Here is a 21,523-nt window from a genome sequence, read left to right on the forward strand (position 1 = left end):
GAGGGGCGGCATTTTGAACCCACTTTGCTCCTCCTAAGAAGTATTAGGCTGTGGGATGGTGGGGAGGATGGTGAAGGTGTGTGAGGGAGGCAAAGGAGTGCGTGCAGGAGCGGCCGTTGGAGGGAGGGGTGTGGATTGTTGTGTGTGCACGCGAGCTGGCCTCTTGGGCATGCGCAGATGAAGCATTCTGGTTTTTGGGGTTTTTTTGGTCCCATGGAGGTTAGGGATGTGTAGTTTGTTTGTAAGAATGTAGAGACGTGGATGAAGGGTTGTGTTGTCAATTTTCTAGGTTGGGGGGCCTTTAGTTTTGTTGTTTTGCCCGGTGGATTGATGCCATTCTCCTTATATATATATATAGATAATGGAGAAGAACTACAGCACATATGATTAATTTAAAGGCTTCCATATGCTGTTTCCATAAACTTTCTCTATCCAAATTCAATGAATACGTTTTCACAACAGGATTCTAGGGTATGTTCACATTAATTAGTAGACACCTAACCTCTTAGTTTAGGTTAGTTTTACAGGAGCTTTCTTCTAAGTCAGCCTCTGAATAGCTACAAGAAACTGAAAAGGATTATGAGAAAGACTTTTGGTTCAGACTGGCATGCAATCCCCACTTCTTTGCCCACTATGCAGATTCTTGGAGTAGCAAAGCATGAAAAGCTTTGGTGGTAGTGACAGCATAAAACCCAGTTAGTGAGAAAGTTTGTCACAAAAGGAGATTGAAAATACTAAAAAGATGAGAAAGGCAAAACCAGACTTGTAGCTAGCTAAAGTATAGGAAGTGTGGCCGTGAACCATTTTAACTCCAATTCTATTTCCTCCATTTTAATGCCCTCCAACTACTTTATAAATTAGTAATTACAAATTTGACTGTAGTAAAATGGTAGTCTAAGGCATTCCATTATCAACATGTGAATCATCTGGCTACTGAGGCTGGCAGAATATAAAATATTTACTGTATTTGATTAAAATTTCCAAACAAGAAAACTTTCTGGAATTCCAATGAAAGGAAATATGCAATAAATAGGCATTTACTATTATAAATTATTATCTGGAAGCCATAATCACAACCAGTGAATTTCTATTAGGTTCAACTCCTAATCCACCCAAAATTACTTCTGATTCTGGCTCCACAAATCCAACTCCACAGCCCTAATAGACAGACTCCATAAAATTTTCAAAAGAACTAAGCTGGCATGTGTTTGCCCTTCTCCTCAAGACTTGCATATCAAGACAAATTCCCTTTGAGACAAGGAGCTTTTCACAAAAGTTGTTTTAGCTCTAGACGCTTCTCAAAATCTGGTTGTCTGTCACTGCAGATATCCATGTATATACCCTGTGGCAAGAACCAAATACTACTTTTCAGCTTGTTGTTAGAGATTATTACTTTGGTGCACAGCAGGGAGTTGTCTAAGAATTCACAATATAAAATAAACTTGAATTGTGTAGCCTTCTAGGCTTTGCCGACAAAGCTGGAGTAATACGTCCAATAGTTCTAAGCCAGGGGTCCTCAAACTTTTAAAGCAGACGGCCGGTCCACAATCCTTCAGACTGTTGAGGGGCCGAATTATCATTTGAAAAAGAAAAAAAACCGAACAAATTCCTATGCACACTGCACATATCTTATTAGTAGTGCAAAACAACAACAATAACAATGAAAGACCAATACAATATTTAAAAATGAAAATAATTTTAACCAACATAAACCTATCAGGATTTCAATAGGAAGTGTGGGCCTGCTTCTGGCCAATGAGATAGTCAGGTTAATTAGGATTGTTGTTGTTGTTGTTGTGTGTCTTCAAGTCAATTCAGACTTTAAGTCCAAAATTATTTATTTATTTATTTATTCATTTACTACATTTATTTACTACATTTATATCCCACCCTTCTCACCCCGAAGGGAACTCAGAACAGCTGTATGTACATACAATATATTATATTATTAGCATAGCACAATATTAGCATTATATATTACTATATTGAACTATACCACTATACTGTAATATTATATGTAATATATAACATATAAATAATATTATTATATGGTATTATTATTAGTATTATATTGTATAAAATGATAATATTATTATCAATATCATATTTATATACAATATATTATATTATTAAAGCTGATATAAAAATATTATATTATAAATGAGGGCGGGGGCCAGATAAATGACCTTGGAGGGCCGCATCCGGCCCCCGGGCCTTAGTTTGGGGACCCCTGTTCTAAGCAATATCATGTTTTACAATGCCAGCTACCAGCATTGAAAGTTTTAGAAAACTGGATGTCAATCTACTTGATTGCTTTCTAGATTTGACTCTCATTAATATGTAAATTCAAACATTCAAAATTCAAGTGAGCACCTTAAAGACTTGGCAGGTTACACTGAAGATGATCAGTATCATGGAACTGAGGGTTGCACAGCCTGTAGCTCTTTTTTCTTTAGGAAACTAGATATCAATGTACCTTAACTTTTAGTAACTCAAGCATGAGGAGGAAAAAGAGGGCATGCATGAAGAAAAAGAACAGAGCATGCACATTAGTAGAAGCAATTAATATTTCATTATGAGCTACAACCCCATTTCCTTTTAAGTTCAGAATTCATGTTTTACTGTGAAATGCAGTATATCAAGGCAAATTACTCAAAATAATATTGTACTGATAGATCCAATTAGGAGCATACAAATAACTGGTAGAATGTTCATTTGGAGAACTCAAGATAGTTCTAGGTTATTCATTTTCTTAGGCAAATGCAGTAGAACCTGCAAAACAATCCTTTGGGGATAACTTATGATACCACTTCATTATTAATTCATACATCCACACAAAAGAAAAATGGAGAGGTTCCATCCTTAAGGCTTTTTCACAAGCACTATTTAAGATCAAGGTTCTTACCCTCTGTTACATAATATTGTCCCTAGAGCACAGGCCAATATCAAACTTACACTGAACCTAGAAAACTTCTCCAACAAAAGATGACCACTAATTCTTTTACTGAGTAGAGTGAAAGACTTTATACGCAAAATATAATGAAAATAAATAAAAGACAGTATATCCCATAAATATTTAGATACATTTTACAATGTTCTTTTAAATACAGCATCCAACATCCAATTCCGCCACTAATAGAATAGCTTAAAAAAATCTACCTTAACATTAACGTCAGATTTTGACTACTCAAACAAACATTGTCTTCTAAATCTATCTGCTTTGGTATCTGCGTTGAACAGCATCCTAGTGAGTTTAACTCAGAAGGTTTTAATAGCAAGTTTTTTCCTTATATGATGGAGCCAAGACTTGGCCTTGGTTTCACTGGATTGGTTATATTCAGACATAGTCTAGTCAACTATCATTGAAAGAACAAATATAATATTTTTCCCAGAGGAAAAATTAAATTAAATTCACAAACTTTAAAAAGAAATACAAAACAAAGTAATGCTGCATCTCTAGATCACTACCAAAGATAATTAAACAATATGAGCATTCACAGGGGAACATGATCACTCCTTTGCATACTAACAAGCAATATAAACCTAACTGTAATGATTATTATATATAGTTAAAGTCCAGAGATTAATAACCACAATCAGTTAACCAGACTTCAATTGGCATGCTAGAAACAGATGTACACCTGGACAAACTATTATCAAACTGTGCTCTTCCACATGCCTTGGACTTCACAAGTCCCAGCCAATACAGTCAATGGGCAGGAACTCTGAAAACTGAAGTCCCAAAATCTAGAGGATCAGAGACTGAGCCTGATTGACTCTGTGCTGCCCCCATGTCCTCACTCTTGCCCACTGTTGGAATGTCATTCATGAGTCACTCCCCAAATGGTTCCCCATTTCGAGTGCAGTAGACAATATCAAGCTAAATGGACAAACTGACTTCGCAAAAGCCAGCTTCCTATGTTTTTATGGCAATGTGCATGCAATGCCAAAATGAAGTAGAGTTGACTCGGCATTTGAAAGGAAGAGAGAACAGAATCCTGTGCAGTAATCCTGCAAGAAGATTTTAAATCATAACAGGATTAAGACAGAGCTAAGCAGACATTTTCAAACTTGCCAGTTAACATTCAGGAAGTTCTCTCTGTGTAGGCTGAAATAAAGTTGAATGTTTTATATTAAGTTATCTGACCTGAATGAAGGAGACATTTTTCATTTTCACCAAGCCCAAAATTATCATAACTGCAATCCAGCCATCAGCACTTTTTACTTCAGTTCTGGTAACCACACAATGTTCAAGTGCAACTTTCCTACCAAAGTTAAAATAAGATTTATTTCACACAATTTACTTCTACAGGTGAATAAAGTCAGCCAGCAAACTAAAGGAAATGAGCACACTTTGGAAAAATGGTCAGGAATAAAGCAATATACTTAAGAGTGACAGTGTTTCAGCCCACATGGTAGTTTCTAATGCCACGGGTCTAGTTAAAAACTTGTCTAGCTATTAGAAGCAATAATGTTTGTTTAATTTCTGTTCAGGCTTTCCAATAATTTTGTCACTAATTTTCTTTTTATGAAGCAGACAATTCTTTGATGAGTTCTGTGATTTTAAAGGTTAACTTACCTTTTACAGTGGTCATGCTTACATAGCTTTCCAAATAATTATATGCTTTAAAAATGACATCTTTCTTTTACAAGTGTATTTTGCAAAAAGAACAACAATGAGGAGAATACTCAAAGTGTTTGCACATTGCAATTTGGATATGAATTGTATAACACACCTAGCTGTCTCCCCACCCTTCATCACCATACATAAAAAGTATGTCATGTTTGAAGTAACAGAGTCTATCCAACTGCAAGGTAGAAATTTTTCTTAAATGGGAAGCTGGTTGTCAATATTTACCCAATATATGCTCACTTTTTATTTAAATAAGTCTATTGTGTTTTGTTTTCTTTATGTCACAATAGACATATTCAAACACTGAATCCAAAAGAGTCAATACAAGTTCCTGTAAGTTGTCTGGTGGAACTAGTTCAGTACAAAATGCTCTGTGCAATGCTGTCCAGGGGAATAAATCCAATATGAAACATCTATTCCTCTGCTCTTCTAGGTTTTAGTCAATTCAATATCTAGGGTTAAAGTTGAGTCCTAGATCTGAAAGCCTGGGGCACTGATAATGACACATACAGCTGTACACAGTAGAATTCTACCAATGTTTCCCTTGCTAAGCACAGAAGACAGTTTATTCTGCACTGCATGAGTTCAGTTGAAGTGTAACTGCTTATTGCCAAGAATAACTAAGAAATGGGACACTGGAAAAAATGCAATATACTTTTCTGTGAAAGTGAACTATTTAGAGTACAAACGTGTCTTATACTGAATAATCTCAATACAGAAAATAATAAAATACTGTGCAATAAAGAGTGAATGTTTAACTTTGGCACTTAAAGCCACTATTCTTAAATGCTACCTAGAGCATCTGTTTTCATTCAGGCTGTTCAAATAGGTTGTGAAACAATTTTAAATACTACAATGCCAGGAGGGGCAGTGGGAAGCTACTCAACTTCTCATTTCACGAGAAACTTCATCAGATCTTACAGTGTAGGTTGAAACATTTGTGAGGTCACAAATGAGATAAATTTATTTAACGCCCATGAAATATACCACATGCTAAATTGACATGCAAAAAATGAAGTCTCATTTAGTTACTTCATAAACTACATGTGTATTTATCACTTCCAACTAATCTGGCATTCAAATATAACAGGGCAAATCTAATTTCTTCTTTAAAAATATTCTAATAAAATAATTTATTCTTTACTGGCTCCAATACAATTCTCTAACTGAAAACACATAGAACTTAAATAACTTTGTAGACAGTGTGGAAACATATAAATATGCTTGTGGGCATGTGGACAGTAGAACAAAGATATTTGTCACTCCAACAAGAAAACACCACTGCTCTTAAGCAAATCTTATGGAACTGAAACCTCCCTTCCTTGTCAATCAAAAGGACTTGTGAAGGCCTGTGTTAAAGACAACGCTTGGCAAAGTTACTTTAAGGGACTACACCTCCCAGAATTCCTAACTCTATAACTTTGTCAAGCTCTTGATGAAAGCTCTTGGGAGCAGACTTGCTATTTTGAGATTTACTTTGAGATGAGCCTTACTTTTGTAGTGCTACCACTGGCACTTGTTAACATATGAGCTTCAACCATCTTCCACTTCTTAGTATTCTTGAGATTTGCAGGGCTGGCACATTTGTCCATTCAAAACCTTTCTCCTATGTTAAAGTCCCCCCCCCCCCCTGTGAATCAGTGTTGGAAAAAGAGAGGAGACAAAGAAAGCACCCTGTGGGAATGATTGGGGGGGGGGGGAAACAATTGATTTTTTCTAGCCTTCCAAGAGATTGGAGAAGCAATGGCTCCTCTATTGGCCTAACTCTAGAAGCAACTGATAATTGGTTTCTCCTTTGTCAGTGACTGAAGAAAGCAGCACAGATCAAAGGTATACAGCCCTTTTTTGAAAATCCAGAATTTTGAAGTATCAAACCCTAAAAGTGTTTAAGACATTTGTTAAAAAAAATAGTTCCGATCAGAAATTATTCTCAGGTGCAAGGCAACTGACGCTGAACTATAAAACATAATAAAGCTAAAAGCTTTCTGGGTGGATAAGTCAACAATAGGGTGAGTGCTAGATGAATACAATTCTGAAGGGTTCAGTCATCAAGTTTAGTAAGTGAGTGGTTATAGACTAAGTTCATAACAAGAATCCCTGTGAAAAGACCTCTGCCACCATATCCACCCAGAAAGTTTTCCATAAGTATATGGTTTGAGATCATTCGGACATATCACGTGCAGCACTGTCCTGCTTGTTCAATTTAAAGCCCTCTTGATTCAACACATTTAAGATTTCAGCACTAACCAAATGTGTTTAAAACAAGAGCTTTCACGTGCAATATTTCAAGAGCATCAAGTAAACATTTCCTGCTTTGATGTTTATTAATACTCCAGAGATCAGATTAGCAGTTCCAGCGGGGGTTCTATCATAGCAGGCAAGCGTGAAAACACAAATGCTGTTTATTTAAGTGTTGTTAGAAACTCTAAACCAGGGGAATCATGCAACCTTTCAGATGTTAGTGACCTGACAGTCCCAGCTGCTTTAGTCAACATAGTCAATTGAGAAGAAAGCTGAAAGTTTCAGTCCAACATCAGGAAGGCCATACAACCTAATTTTGCTCTAAAGAGACCACACAGTTTCTAATTTCAGTCACCCATGTCAGCATCTTTATTTTACTTAGATATGCCAATCTTTCCTTCGAGTTCATACTATGAAGAATACTGTAACCAAGAATTTAGTAACTAAACAATTTAGTTCATCAGCTCAAACGCAAAAAAACAGAATCTGGAATTATCTATTTTGTATATGTTTTTGCCACAAGTAGCAAAAGGAACAGATGGTATTACTCCCATGGGGAATATACAGCCTCCTAACCACTTATTTCAAAAGTAATCCAACAACTGCAGCACAATGATAGTGAACTAAGTGGCCTCAAGCCTGTAGCTTCAGCAGTCTTACCAAATATGCAAAAGAGTACCAAGAAGCAGCTGCAAAGATGCACATGAACATGTACAGCTGAAAAGTCAGTAGAAATCTTGGCTTTCTTTCATTAATATTTGATTTGATTTACATACTAGCCAAGTCATCATAATGCAGAGTTGAAAGTATGATCCAGTTATGGAAAAGTAAATAACAAGTGCTGCATGCCCTACATGACATGCTTAATTTGAGCAACAGGTCACTCCACACTACTAACAAGACAAGCCTTTGTCAAACAGCTGTTATAATCAGAAAACTGCTAGCTATTCAAAGCTCATGGAACATATCCAAATACCAGCTAAATTATACATGTTTTAAAGATGCAACTTTTGTAAAATGGAGTGCTAATGTTTTAAAGAATGAATTTACTTTCAAAGAGGTTGCTGTTTCTGTTTTACTAACTTAAAAAAATCAGCTCAAGGTAGACAAGTGATACAAACTTAGACACAGAACTGCATAATGACTTTTGTTAAATATCTGATTTCTTTAAAATAGATTGGGCCCTCTAGATGGATTGCAACTCCAACCACTCCTTACTAGATAGCTATCCTAGTACAGTCCAAATATTTGGAAGCCAACACAGTGCCCACTTACAGTAGTCTTGCTTATCCAACATAAATGGGCCGGCAGAACGTTGGATAAGCAAAAATGTTGGATAATAAGGAGGGATTAAGGAAAACCCTTTTAAACATTAAATTACATTATGATTTTCCAAATTAAGCACCAAATCATCATGTTTTACAACAAATCAACAGAAAAAGCAGTTCAATACAAGGTAACATTATGTAGTAATTACTGTATTTACAAATTTAGCACCAAAACATTGCAATGCATTCAAAATATTGACTACAAAAACACTGACTACTAAAGGGCAGATTGTATTGGATAATACAGAACGTTGGATGAGCGAAGGTTGGATAAGCGAGACTCTACTGTACTTTAGAATACGATTGAACTGTTTGTGACATAGTAGCCATGTATGGTACCACAATGACTTCTTGATAAACTTCCTGTTTTGCTGCTTGCCTAAGTCTACAAAGATAGATATTAATTCCTTGCCTAGCATGTATGAATTGATGTAGCAAATTATATATAACCAGTTATAGAATCTAAATATTAGATTCAAATTTAGTCACTAAAAAGTAAACCTGTACGAATCAATGAGACTTAATCTCCGCATGCTTAATAAGTCCCATGTATTTTGATGGTTCTGTTTCTATGGCTCTGTTTATAAATCAATCTGGATCCAATTATATGTACATTTAGGAATTTTTGTGGCACATTAATTACTCAATTATTTGAAAAGTATGCAGTAACAGAGTCAGTCTACTCCGAGTGTGCATTGCTTTTGCATTTATTCATTCATAAATCTGTTCTGTCTCATTTCAGCATTAAACTGTTTAATTTGTACAAACATTCATAACTAAATATTTTCACATCAAAGTAAATATATAAACATTGCAATGGATTATTCAAAGTCAGCAAATGCCAGCACATAATTTAACTTCTATCCACACATTTGTCCTAGAGGTGCTGATTGGGTCGGCTTATACAGGAATTTGCAAACAAGTCATGGTAGCCATCCTAATACATGTTCTCTAATACACTGTACTATATCAAAACAACAAATTGCACCGAGTAGTCTAACAGTGCTATATAAGTAACCAAGAATGAGGTGTATGATTTTGTAAAGAGAATATGGAACCAGGGAAGGGAAAATATGTGGTATTTAGGTTGCTCATTTTTATTCCCTACCGTAAGCAGTTCTTCAAGACATCTTTGGATCTACTGTTTCATGGCTTTTCTACATACCAGGTGAAAGTGCTTATATTCCAGTTCCTACATCAACACTCCTTAAACAATGAAATATAGGTAGAAAAAGTTATTGCCAACTTATCTGCCAATTCGTTATAGTTCTATATTCCAAAGAGTGTAGAATGCAACATAGATGAGTTCTAATCTAAAATAGCCTCCATCTATTTTACTGCATTCTATGTCATCAAAAGCCGACATGTTGATAACACCATTAATTATGGGTGTGATTCTAAAGACCACGTACTATTAGATATGTCAAACAGAGAACTTCTGCAAGGTCCAACACTACAAAGGGCAACTGAGCAATTATAAGTATGGTAACAAATGCAGTTCCTTTTAAGATGACTATTCCATTGCCAGTCTCACCAAGAGAATGGAAATTGGTGTTTCCAAGTTTAATATTCATTGCTATTTCTTTGAATTCTGATTTATTCCAAGGCTGCCATCACAGGACAAGAAAAGTGCAAAGACTGATGAAAATGCTATCAGAACTTTAACAACATAAAAAGGAAACTGCATACATTCATCATGTTCTTAAGATAAATAGATATGCATTCCCTTATAACAGTGGTTCTCAACCTGTGGGTCCCCAGGTGTTTTGGCCTACAACTCCCAGTTTACCAGCTGTTAAGATTTCTAAGAGTTGAAGGCCAAAACATCTGGGGATCCACAGGTTGAGAACCATTGCCTAACAGAGAAAGAAAGGGAACAAATGCTAGCAGGATAAAAGAAGGCTAAAATATATTCTAAGTGGCACTAGACCATGGTAAAAGGTGAAGCAGACAGTTCTGTGCATTTCCTAATTTTACTCAATGCAAAATATAATACTGGATATGATACAACCCACCAAGAGAAGATACAATCAACTTAAGACATGATACAACCCACCGAATCTCTGAGACTCTCAGACTATATTCTAAAAATATAATTTAACTTTCCTCCTGGAGTACTTCTGGCAAAACAAAAATCCAAGCATATAAGGTACAGGCTCATGTTTACATGTAATAGCCATCTGCATCAAGGTTTTTCCCCCAGGTAGAAGGTTTGGGACTCTATTTGTGATAGGCATGCAAAACCTTGGCCTTTGGAATTAGTTTCATTTTTAAATGTACTGTATTTACAGTAAACAAATTAAATTCCCTGGTTATAATGTAGATTTTTGCAAAACCTTAAAGTGCTTGTTTATGTATAGAGGAGGAAAGAATGGCAAATATGGATTTATAAAATTACTAACGAAGCATGATGGCATATCCAGACCTCCATGATCATCCTAATCTGGGAGCACAGTGCACTGACAAACAAGTGGTACTGTCCTACTTGGTTCAGTGAAACTTGTTCATTCTGCGTTATGCTTACTGTTGCTACCAGTCTTGTCTGACTTCCATAGGAATTGTTTTAGGGATAAGTATCTCCCATAACAGCCTTTCAATGTGGCCCTGGCTCTCGGAAGTACACTCGAAGCAAACACTAGCAATAGCAAATGCCAGCAGCTGTGAACTAATTAACAAGCAAAGCATAATCAATCCTCTCCAAGAGCCTACATCTCAGAAAACAGGGACAGACAGAATGATATAATAAGGTTACCAGACAAGCATAAATTGAGCACTACAGGATCAGATCTGGTTTGTTCTTGGATGGGAGATAGCCAATGTATATGAGGAGTTGGAGACTATATTTCAGAGGGAGTTGGCAAAACCAACTCGGAGCAGAGCATTTCTTGCCCAAGAAAGTCCAATGAAATTCATGGGGTCATCATGTCAAAAGTAGAAATATTTAATTTAAATGGTGAAAAGGGAGTTCTTTTTCAAACTCCCTGTATAAGCAGAACCTTTTATCTCAAGATACAGTAGAAAACATTATAGCATTTAGAAACTAGGTACAGGTATGATGGACACACACTCATGCAAAATGCTAGCAGGTTGTTTGGGATCAATAGAAGAAGCCAATATTTCTCACTAAAAAAGAGGAGATGAAAACAGATGGCAGTATGCTTTTTCTGTATCTTCTCTAGATTTAAATTTTCAGTGTTTTAATCCAGTACACTATGGCAGACAGTCTTGCCAACTGAGTATTAATGATTTGTTATGTTGGGATTTTCTTGCCCTTTAGATTCTAATAATTCATCAAGGCCACGTAAAAACATCATGCAATTTTCCATACAGAAAATAATTCCATGTAGGAAGAATCATAAAGCTTCTTGTAGAGTGTATAAAATTATGTAGAAGTGCCTATTCTGTAAGACCCAATATCCTAACAGATTAACACTTGAAAATGTATTAATATATCAGATAACCTAAGGAAAGAAAAACCCTAGTTATCCCTTTAGGTGCAATTTATTTAGGTACAATGTGTTGTACAATGTTATTTAGGTACAGTTACTGTTTAGTAGGATATGTTGAATCTATTGAAGATGAAAATGTAAAGTATACAATTAATGGAGAATCCCCTAACCATGAATGCATTGATACTTCTGAAATAAGTCATAAGAATATACAGAGACTTCTGAAATCTAATGAACCTGAGTTTATAACTTTTGGACAGGGACTTTGGGGTTTTCCAGGTGAGGAAGGGAGCAAAGGGGTGGGGCCCTCATTGGCGAAGGCCCCGGGACATCCCGGCCAGTGATCCCCTACCAGGACACAGGACATTTTACGGAAATAAGGGACTGTCCCTTAAAATCCGGGATGCCTAGCAAGCCTGCCATTGCAGGACAACTGAAGCCTGAAGACAGAAACACATTTCCTAATTAATACAAATTATCATTTAAATCTGTTGTTGTCATTAACTATGGTCAAGTAAACTTCAACTTCTGGTGATGCTATGAGTGAGAGGCCTAGATCTCTTGGTCACCCTGTTATCAACAACTCCACTAAGTTAAGTCATATGTATGTGAGCACATTCTTTAATTTTAAACTAGTTAGGCAGCGTAAATTTTATGAAAGTGAATTATTTGTTTTCTATTTTTATTGTCTTAAATTTTGTTAGTCATCCTGGAAGTATGCATTTGTGTTGAGGACATGGAATATAATGTATGTAAATAAATAAGATTGGTTATTCAACTTGTATGTCTATGCCCATCTCTGTTTATAGTCTAGCAGTTAAAAACAGATTTTGCTTCTTAGTCTGCACAGGGCATTTCAGCAGTTTTTAAAATTTATGCCAATTTGGAATCTGAATGATATCTGTTTCCAACATATTGCAGATGGTACTTACTATACAAAAAAGTAAGTAGTTATTTCTTGTATAACTTTGAAGGCATGTAATCAATTTGTGTAGCATTTTTTCTATACAGTATAGTGTTTAGCATGTAAAAATGAATGTACTGTGGAAGTACGATGAAAGAAAAGAAATGGAAGAAGGGTTTTTATTCTAAAGATAATTATTTTGTAGCATGAAGCTAGACTAAGGCAAATATTCACCCTCTTTTAAAATAATGGAGCAGTCACTGCTAGAAAAATTGTAAATTCATGCAAGATAAACAAATAATGCATCACAGCCCAGGAATGGCATTTTAGCTACATGTATTTATTGAAATGACATTGGTGTCATATGACATAGTTCTAGGGGCTGTTTCGTATTAACGCTAGACAGATATACTCTTAAAACTGTGGCTTGTGTCTACACAAGGACACCCTGCTGAAAGATGTGTCTGAGAAGAAGGATGGAAGTGGAACCTCAATCAGGAATCTCACAAAATGGAATCACTTTCTTGTAATCAGACTGACCAATATAACATTTCAGGGAGAATAAACAGCACCTTGTGATCTCTACTGTTCCAAAATTATTCCACTTGTGCCACAATAAACACTCTCCCAAGAAAACTTTTGAAGAAAAAATTATGTAGGCGAGTAGAATCAAAATGGGACAAAGAAATACAAGGTTAAAAGTATCCAAACCCACAGGGAGGTTGATAAAGATCCAGTGTATTAACTACTAAGAATAGCATTAAAACTGAAGTTGCTAATATGATTTTATACCAAGCTATTTTACTCTAAGTGTTGAGATCTGTAAGCAGACACCAACAACATGGATAATAGGAGAATTACATGGATTAAAATCAATATATAAAAACTTGGGAGTTAAATATTTGAATTTCACATTATCAAATTCATGCCTTTCTCACTGTTATATATATGATTCCTTGGATTATTCATTAGCCATCACCAACATTCACAGTTTATATCAGGCTGATACATTGTGTCAAATCGACATGCACATTTCTGGATGAAGACCCTTTGAGAGCTTCTGAGACTCCCACTCCCAAAAAACCCCCAAACAAACCCCAACCAAAGAAGTCATGTTGAAAAAGAAACACTAAGTACTAAAGAGCAGTTTTCAAAGATATGGAGATTTATCAATATATAAAAATGAGCCTGGTTTGTAGAATTTGAATATAACACAGTGATTCTTAAGTTATGGAATGAATGATTTAAGGAATGCAGGATATCAAGAAAGATTGTAGCGAGGCATATGGTGAGTTATACCTCATGTTATCCAAAACTGGAATGAATTTAATGTCCTCTAAATAGAATAAATGCTTATCTTCATTGGAATTGTGGATAACTCTTCTCACTTCTTCCCATTACATTCTACAGGAAGAAGTATAACGGTTTAAAATATCAGAAATTTGCTGTTGGGGCAGAATAGTAAGATTCTACCCTGTGAGCATGACTTTTAGAATGTTTTCTCTCAATGTCATTTACATTTTTATTGTATCTGTGGAATGCAAAGAAGACCCAATTGGACCATGCTCCTAACATATGCTGGGGTGGCCAAAGTGCAACTCCATGTTTAGAGTGCTTAACTTCTCCCTGTGGCCGAGAGTCTACTCTTTTAGGATAAACAAAATACCATAAATATTATTAAAGCAATAAAAATCCTAGCTCCGATTCCTAAATAGTTCATTACCTTTGTATCCCTGCAGTTCACCAGCAACAACACTAATATATATTCAGAAACATTTTGCAGTTCTTGGCTTTTTCATTTCCTTTTTCTTTAGTACTCTCATACTGTATCGGATGTATATCAATGTACATGATAATTAAAATATTTAACATAACTGAACAGCCATTTTTATTTATTAAGCAGCAACAGCTATCTAATCAAGTAAACCTCGCCTAAATGAATTACACAAAAAGTGAATTTGCATTTTAAAAGCTAGAAGACATTCAATTATCTATATGAATCACTTTATGACTATCATCATATTGCATTTATGCTCAACAGCTGTTCTGTATTTCCTAATTAGAATTTTATAGTGGAATTTATATGTCACAGCTTAAGTCACATTACATATATACTGAAAAGACAAACCTAATTTTTTTTAAATTATTGACCTCCTAACTAAATTGATTAACTTATTCTTAAACAATATATACTTTCTCTCACAGAAATATCCACTAATTATTGTTCATTTTTCTAATCACTGGCATTTTCAAACACTTACAAGGGTTGAATGAAAATTAATGCCTCCACCTTCATTACTTGGGTTTGGATGGGAATATTTTAATAAATCAAATGCAGAAATAATCCTTAGAATGTGCTCTTTAACTACCACTATTCACATTTCCAAATCAATCTGTCAACCTTTTACTTGTGAAACTTGGTGGTTGCTGTCACAGGCTGTCCAACTCTTTGTCACACAAGTCAGATGTTCCCACCTGAACATCTTTAAACTTACTCGCCCAATGACGCACAGTACTCACATCAACACAATCACCATAAAGAGCTTGCATTCTCTGATGAATCTCCTTTGGAGTGACATCTTCTGCGGTCAAGAATTCAATGACTGCAACATTGCTTAAGTCGCATTGACTGACCGTCTGCGCAGGGTTCCATACGTTGCACTTTAACAACCGAAATTTTAAAAGATTTTTAACTCGAAGAGAAGCATTAAAACATCAGTAAGAATTATTAATTTAACAAGCTTTTGAATGTTTTCTTTTTCCAATAACATAACTGTTCTTGACACATTCAAATAGTCTATGATTTTCTATTGTTTAGTTGAAAGAACTGAAAATATACCAAAATCCAGAAATATGCTATTTCAGTACAAAACATAAAGCCAGCAAGCTTGGATGCAGTCTTGCAATAAAATTACAGCTCATCATATCCTGCCCTCGAAGAACTTTCACTGGACATGACAAAAATTTGTTCTGTTACATTATTCTACATTTGTAGAATATTAGTAAGAGGTTATCAGTAAGTTATGGCATTAGCTACTGTGGTAAACAAAAGAAGTCTGCTTACATGATAGATTATGCTGAGATAAAAATAAATTCAGGTGTTATCTCTTGAAGATGTAAACAATCAGAGGTTAAAAATGACCTGAAAAAGAGGGTCAACAATTCACCTTTCCACAATAATCAGGTTGTGTTAGATCTAATGCACAATATTCAAGATTCTACAAAGAAACATGAGCCTAGATTACTAGAACTTGTGCCTGAAGCATTTGAATGGGGGGGGGGGGTATGAATCGTAGGATACTGCCCCCAGTAAGGCTTCTTTGCATAAAATACACCCACATGCAATATTTCTTCACTATCTTCAGGCCAGACATAAAGAAAACAGAATTCCTTTGATGTGAAGCTCTTATTACAGCTTTCTGGTAATATATAGACTGCAGAGTGATATTCATGTGATATTTGAGTAAATGGAAGAATCCCACTTACACAGCAGTGATGAGTTGAAGCTGGTATCCTATTCCCTTCCATTAACACTACAGTCAACTTTTTACTTCCATGTACAACCCATTTCAAAAATTAGAATATTACTAACTTGACTTCAGAAGCAGTGGCTAGATTAATGAAGTCACTAACATACAAAACTGAGAACAAATAATACTGTATTATTTTTAGTGAAGAGGAAGATTAGTCACCAAACCACAAACACTACCACAGATATAGTTCAACATCACTCTGCTCAGTTGTAAAGCTATATACACGACTAAACTCCCAAAATAAGTTATTATCACTGAATGCAAATGGGGATTTTCATACAAGGTTTACAGATAACACAGTAGTGGACACTGTTCACATATTCCCTCAATGGATTGTTGCAACAATAACATATCAAGGCGTTTGACAGCTTTTCTAGACACACAAGGAGGTTAATGAATCAGTCATGTTTTCAGGATTATAAAGTACCGTAGTCAGATTTAGCTTCTGCTCAGAGATACTTGCAAGCAGTTAACACGGCTTCACAAATGCAATGTTTTAACAAACTGACTGCAGTAATTGACAGAAGCCAGAAAGCATAAGATTTCTGCCCAAGCAGACTATTTGCAACTTTTTTTCCAACACACATTTTTGTGCAAAGTGCAAGTATGAAAAGTTCATAGACTGTGATACAGATGTAGTTCCCACAGTACATTCCCTTGCATCAAAGCAATTTTTGTGTGTGTATGTGTCTGCCTGCAAATCACATATTGGCTTACAACAATGTATAACCACTTTAAAGACAAACTCTGCAGATTTGGTCTGGATGTACACTTGCATAAATGAAGCACTGGTTGTCTAACCACCTGAAGCAAACTTAACAAATTAAGACACATAAGCTTTCTTAACAGATCATTATTTTTCACTGCAAAATATTTAAGCCATACAATTTAAGGCAAATAACCAATCCTGACCACTCAAGTCAACTTCATAATATACATCATCATCACAGTCAGTGTGGGCTATAGTGGTTTGGACATTGTACTAAGAACTTTGGAAACCACAGCGCAGATCTCATGGAAATCCACTGCGTGACTTCAGGCAAGTCACACTCTCTCAGCTTCAGAGGATGGAAAGACAAGCACCCTCTGAACAAATCTTGTGGTATGTTTCCCTTAGGATTGCATAAATCAGTGCCAACCTGAAATACACAGCTATAACCATAACAATATACACTTCTGTAACAACCAAGAACTAGGCAGTAACCAATTATCATAATTATTTTCCCTTTAGTCTGATCAGATCTAACACTGCACAGGTAAATGAACTGCTGTTAACCATTAAAGGCCAGGACACTGCAGTATTTCAAGGGAGCAACACACTCCCAGCTTTCCTACTTCGGCAATATTTTATTTCAGATAACATTAAATGTTCTGTCTTTGAGGTATCCAACATACATTATTTTATAGGCTGGTGGGAAAGATGGGGTTTTCCTGCGAGGATAAAGACATTCTAGCTGCTCTGCAGCTTGCGTTTTTTTTAACCACTGCTCAGCAAAATGCATCCAACCTGAACAGCAGCAAAGCTATTAGTTCTGGGGTAAAATGCTCAGCTCCCTCCATTAATCTAGTATTGCCCACTGTCAACTGTATGCCAGTCACCCTATTAAGAATTGCATTTGTTGTAGTTACTCAGCCCCACTGTCTCTGAGAGAGAAGTACCACTCAACAGGATGTAAAGATAAGGGCTTGCTATATAATACGACTAAGGTTTATCACATTTAGAACTGTAGAATACCTTCAGCCAGATGCTTGGAGGTATTCACTGGCAAAGTCTATCTCTGTTGTGCATTGTTTGTGTCTGACATGTAAGGATATTTCATCTCCATTTAGACATCACTGCTAATAACCAAGACTCAACAATCACCAAGTTCCTAACATTAAACACTAAAGGAAAAATGCACTCACGGAACATAGCATGAAAGGAAGGGGAACATAAGAAAGAGGGAATACTGCTCACCTTCTTCTGCTTTACCACCCCAAGGGCGCATGCCTCTGAAGTTATGTATCCAAGGGCACATGTATCCCACTCCAAAATACTCACAACCCACACTCTTTTCTTATCCATCAATACTAACCAGCCCTTTCTTATCCATCAACACTAACAAGTGCCTTGATGGAGCATCTTTATGTCTGAACCCCCCAATAATCAGCCAGAACTCTCTAGAAAAGAAAGCACACATGGGGCAGAAGGTATGTGTTGGGGAGAATGAGGGGAAATCAGTGTATGCATGGTGGGAATGCCAACCCACTTGTCCAAGTTTGTACAGGTTGAACATCCTTATCTGGAATCGGAAGTATTCTAAATTCCAAAATCATCCACAGGGACACCTTTGCTTTCAATGTACAAAACTTTGTTTCATGAATAAAGGCATTTTAAAAAGCATATAAAATTATGTTGAAGCTATGTGTTCAAAGAGCATATACAACAAAATAAATTTTGTTTTTAGGCTTGGTTGGGTTCCATCTCTAAGATGTTGTCCATATATGCCAGTGGTTCTCAACCTGTGGGTCCCCAGATGTTTTGGCTTTCAACTCTCAGAAATCCTAACAGCTGATAAACTGGCTGAGATTTCTGGGAGTTGTAGGCCAAAACACCTGGTGACCCACAGGTTGAGAACCACTGATATATGCTAATGGAGGGATTCCAAAATAACAAAAACCTTCTAATACAGGCCTGGGCAAACTTGGGCCCTCCACGTGGACTTCAACTCCCACAATTCTTAACAGCCTACTGGCAATTGGCCACCTTGATTAGCATTGCAAACCCTTTCAGCTTTGAAGTCTGGCTGCTTACTGCCTGGGAAAATCCTTTGTTTGGAAGTGTTAGCTGGCCCTGGTTGATTCATGTCTGGAATTCCTCAGTTTTCAGAGTATTGTTTTTTTATTTACTTTCCTGATTTTAGAGTTTTTTAATACTGGTAGCCAGATTGTTCATTTTCATGGTTTCCTCCTTTCTGTTGAAATTGTCCACATGCTTGTGGAGTTCAATGAGTTCTCTGTGTACTCTGACATGGTAGTTGTTAGTTGTCTAACCCAACAAAGGATTCCCCCAGGCAGTAAGCAGCCAGACCTTGAACCTGCAAGGCTATTCAATGATAATCAAGATGGCCAGTTGAAACATTCACATCTGCCTCAAACAGACAAGAGCTCTTTCCCCCACCCTGGACCTTCCACAGATATATAAACCCTACTTGCCTAGTTTCCAACAGACCTCACAACCTCTGAGGATGCATGCCATAGATGTGGATGAAACGCCAGGAGAGAATGCTTCTGGAACATGGTCAGACAGCACAGAAAACTCACAACAGCAATAATGATCAAAAACACTTCTAATTCCAAGCATTTCAAATAAGCAATATTCAACTTGTGATGGGTCTGCAGAGGTACGAAGAACTGGCAGAAGTGGGTAAATTGAAGCAAAAGACAAACTGTGAATAATAACAATAACAATAATTTTATTTTATATCCCGCCTCCATTTCCCCAAAGGGACTCGGGGCGGCTCATACGGGGATAAGTCCGATCAACACAGTTAAAATATAGGATAGGTAAGGTAAAGGTTTCCCTTGACGTTAAGTCCAGTCGTGACCGACTCTGGGGGTTGGTGCTCATCTCCATTTCTAAGCCAAAGAGCTGGCGTTGTCCATAGACATCTCCAGGTCATGTGGCTGGCATGACTCCATGGAGCACCGTTACCTTCCCGCCAGAGCTGTACCTATTGATCTACTTACATTTTCATATTTTCGAACTGCTAGGTTGGCAGGACCTGGGGCTAACAGTGGGCGCTCATTCCGCTCCCGGGGTTTGAACCTGGGATCTTTCGGTCCGCAAGTTCAGCAGCTCAGCGCTTTAACGCACTTTACCACCGGGGCTCCCAAAATATAGGATAGGATTCATAAAAACCACATCATAATAAACAAAATAGGCAACACACAAAATAACACAACATAAAACATCATCGAGACAAACACCAATGGCCTGAATAATAAACAGTTTTGAGGGGCGTAGCAGGACCAGGAATTGTGGAAGTCCAAAACACCTGGAGGGCTGAAGTTTTTGCCGAACCCTGGTATAGAGGTTTTTAAGCAGAGGCTGGGTGGCCATCTGTGGGGAGTGTTTTGGGGGCTGAACGGGGTTGGGTGGGCTGGATGGCCTCTGGGGGTCTCTTCGACGATTTTCTTGATCCTACTAATCCAAACCAATTCCTGTCAAGCCTCAACCACATTAAACCATCTCTGTGCTGGCTCGCCCTTCAAGAATTCCCCAAGACATCGATCTGTCATTAAAGAGAGCGGTCCACTGAGGCGGCCCTTTTCCCCTTCTACTTCTGCCTCAGCAACCCTCCCGCCCGCCCGCCCTTCCTTCCGCCCTGCTTCCTTCCTTCCTTCCCCGTCTTACCGAGTGGTTCACCCCCCACATGAGGACGCTGAGGAGCGGGTCGCTGGCCCGGAAGAGCTTGACTTTCTGGGCCACGAAGTGTTTCTTCTTGGTCTTGGTCTTGCTCGCCATGACGGACACGATGTTGCCGGGGGCCGCCATGGTGAGAGGAGGAAGCGAAGGCGGAGGAGGAGGAAGCGAAGGCGGAGGAGGAGGAAGGAGGGCCGCCGCTCTGAGGGGAACGGCGGGCGCTATTGCGGCAAAAGGACAGCCTTGGTCTCGGTGCCGCAGCAATTGCTGCTGCTGCTGCTTCTGCCACTGCAGGACAATACCAAGCGCATCCTGGCCTGGCCGCCTGCGCCGCCGCGCGCCGAATATGGCCCCGCGCGCCGCCTCCGCCTCCGCCCCCCTCCCCGCGCAGGCCACGCCCCCCTCCCAGCCCTTTTTCTCGCCCCGCCCACTCACCCACCCAAGCCTCGGAGAAAGGCTTCGCTCTTTGTGAGCATGCGCGTCCCTTCCCTCGTCCCTCTTACACGCATGCACACCAGGACTGTGAAGTCTTCCACACACTTTCTCTTCTTGCCACAGTGTATGAGCATGCGCACTAAGGGGATGTGAAGTCCGTTCCCACTGGCCACATTCCCGTCCTCGCTCTGAGCATGCGTGACAAAATAATGTTCCTATCTCTCTCCCTCTCACCGCACTGTTCTTTTTCCTGGCCTCACCTACACTGCCAGTTTGATACTGCATTATGTGGTTAGTGTAGAGTTATATAATGTAGATTTATACGAACTGCATTATGTGGTCAGTGTAGATTCATATGATGTAGATTTATACAAATCTACTGCATTATATGAATCATGTACTGCAATTTGTATGACTCTTATATGAATCTACACTGACTACATAATGCAGTTTCAAAGTATATTACATTAGGGTTGTTGTATGTCTTTCGGGCTGTGTGGCCATGTTCCAGAAGTATTCTCTCCTGACGTTTTGCCCACATCTATGGCAGGCATCCTCAGAGGTTGTGAGGTATGGATTGTATGGTTGTGAGGTA

The 21,523-nt window shown here is 37.8% G+C and overlaps 1 protein-coding gene across 1 annotated transcript in view; it reads right to left on the reverse strand.

The window, feature by feature from the left end:
- Positions 1-20,865, reverse strand: part of pip4k2a (phosphatidylinositol-5-phosphate 4-kinase type 2 alpha) — an 81,095-nt gene extending 60,230 nt beyond the window's left edge. Inside the window, exon 1 of the mRNA XM_003222159.3 lies at positions 20,485-20,865. Within this exon, the coding sequence (XP_003222207.1) occupies positions 20,485-20,625 (141 nt within the window). The 5' untranslated portion in view covers positions 20,626-20,865. The remainder of the gene's footprint in view (positions 1-20,484) is intronic.
- Positions 20,866-21,523: the final 658 nt, after the last annotated feature.

The sequence above is a fragment of the Anolis carolinensis genome, chromosome 6, assembly GCF_035594765.1.
Source record: "Anolis carolinensis isolate JA03-04 chromosome 6, rAnoCar3.1.pri, whole genome shotgun sequence".
Lineage (NCBI taxonomy): Eukaryota > Metazoa > Chordata > Lepidosauria > Squamata > Dactyloidae > Anolis > Anolis carolinensis.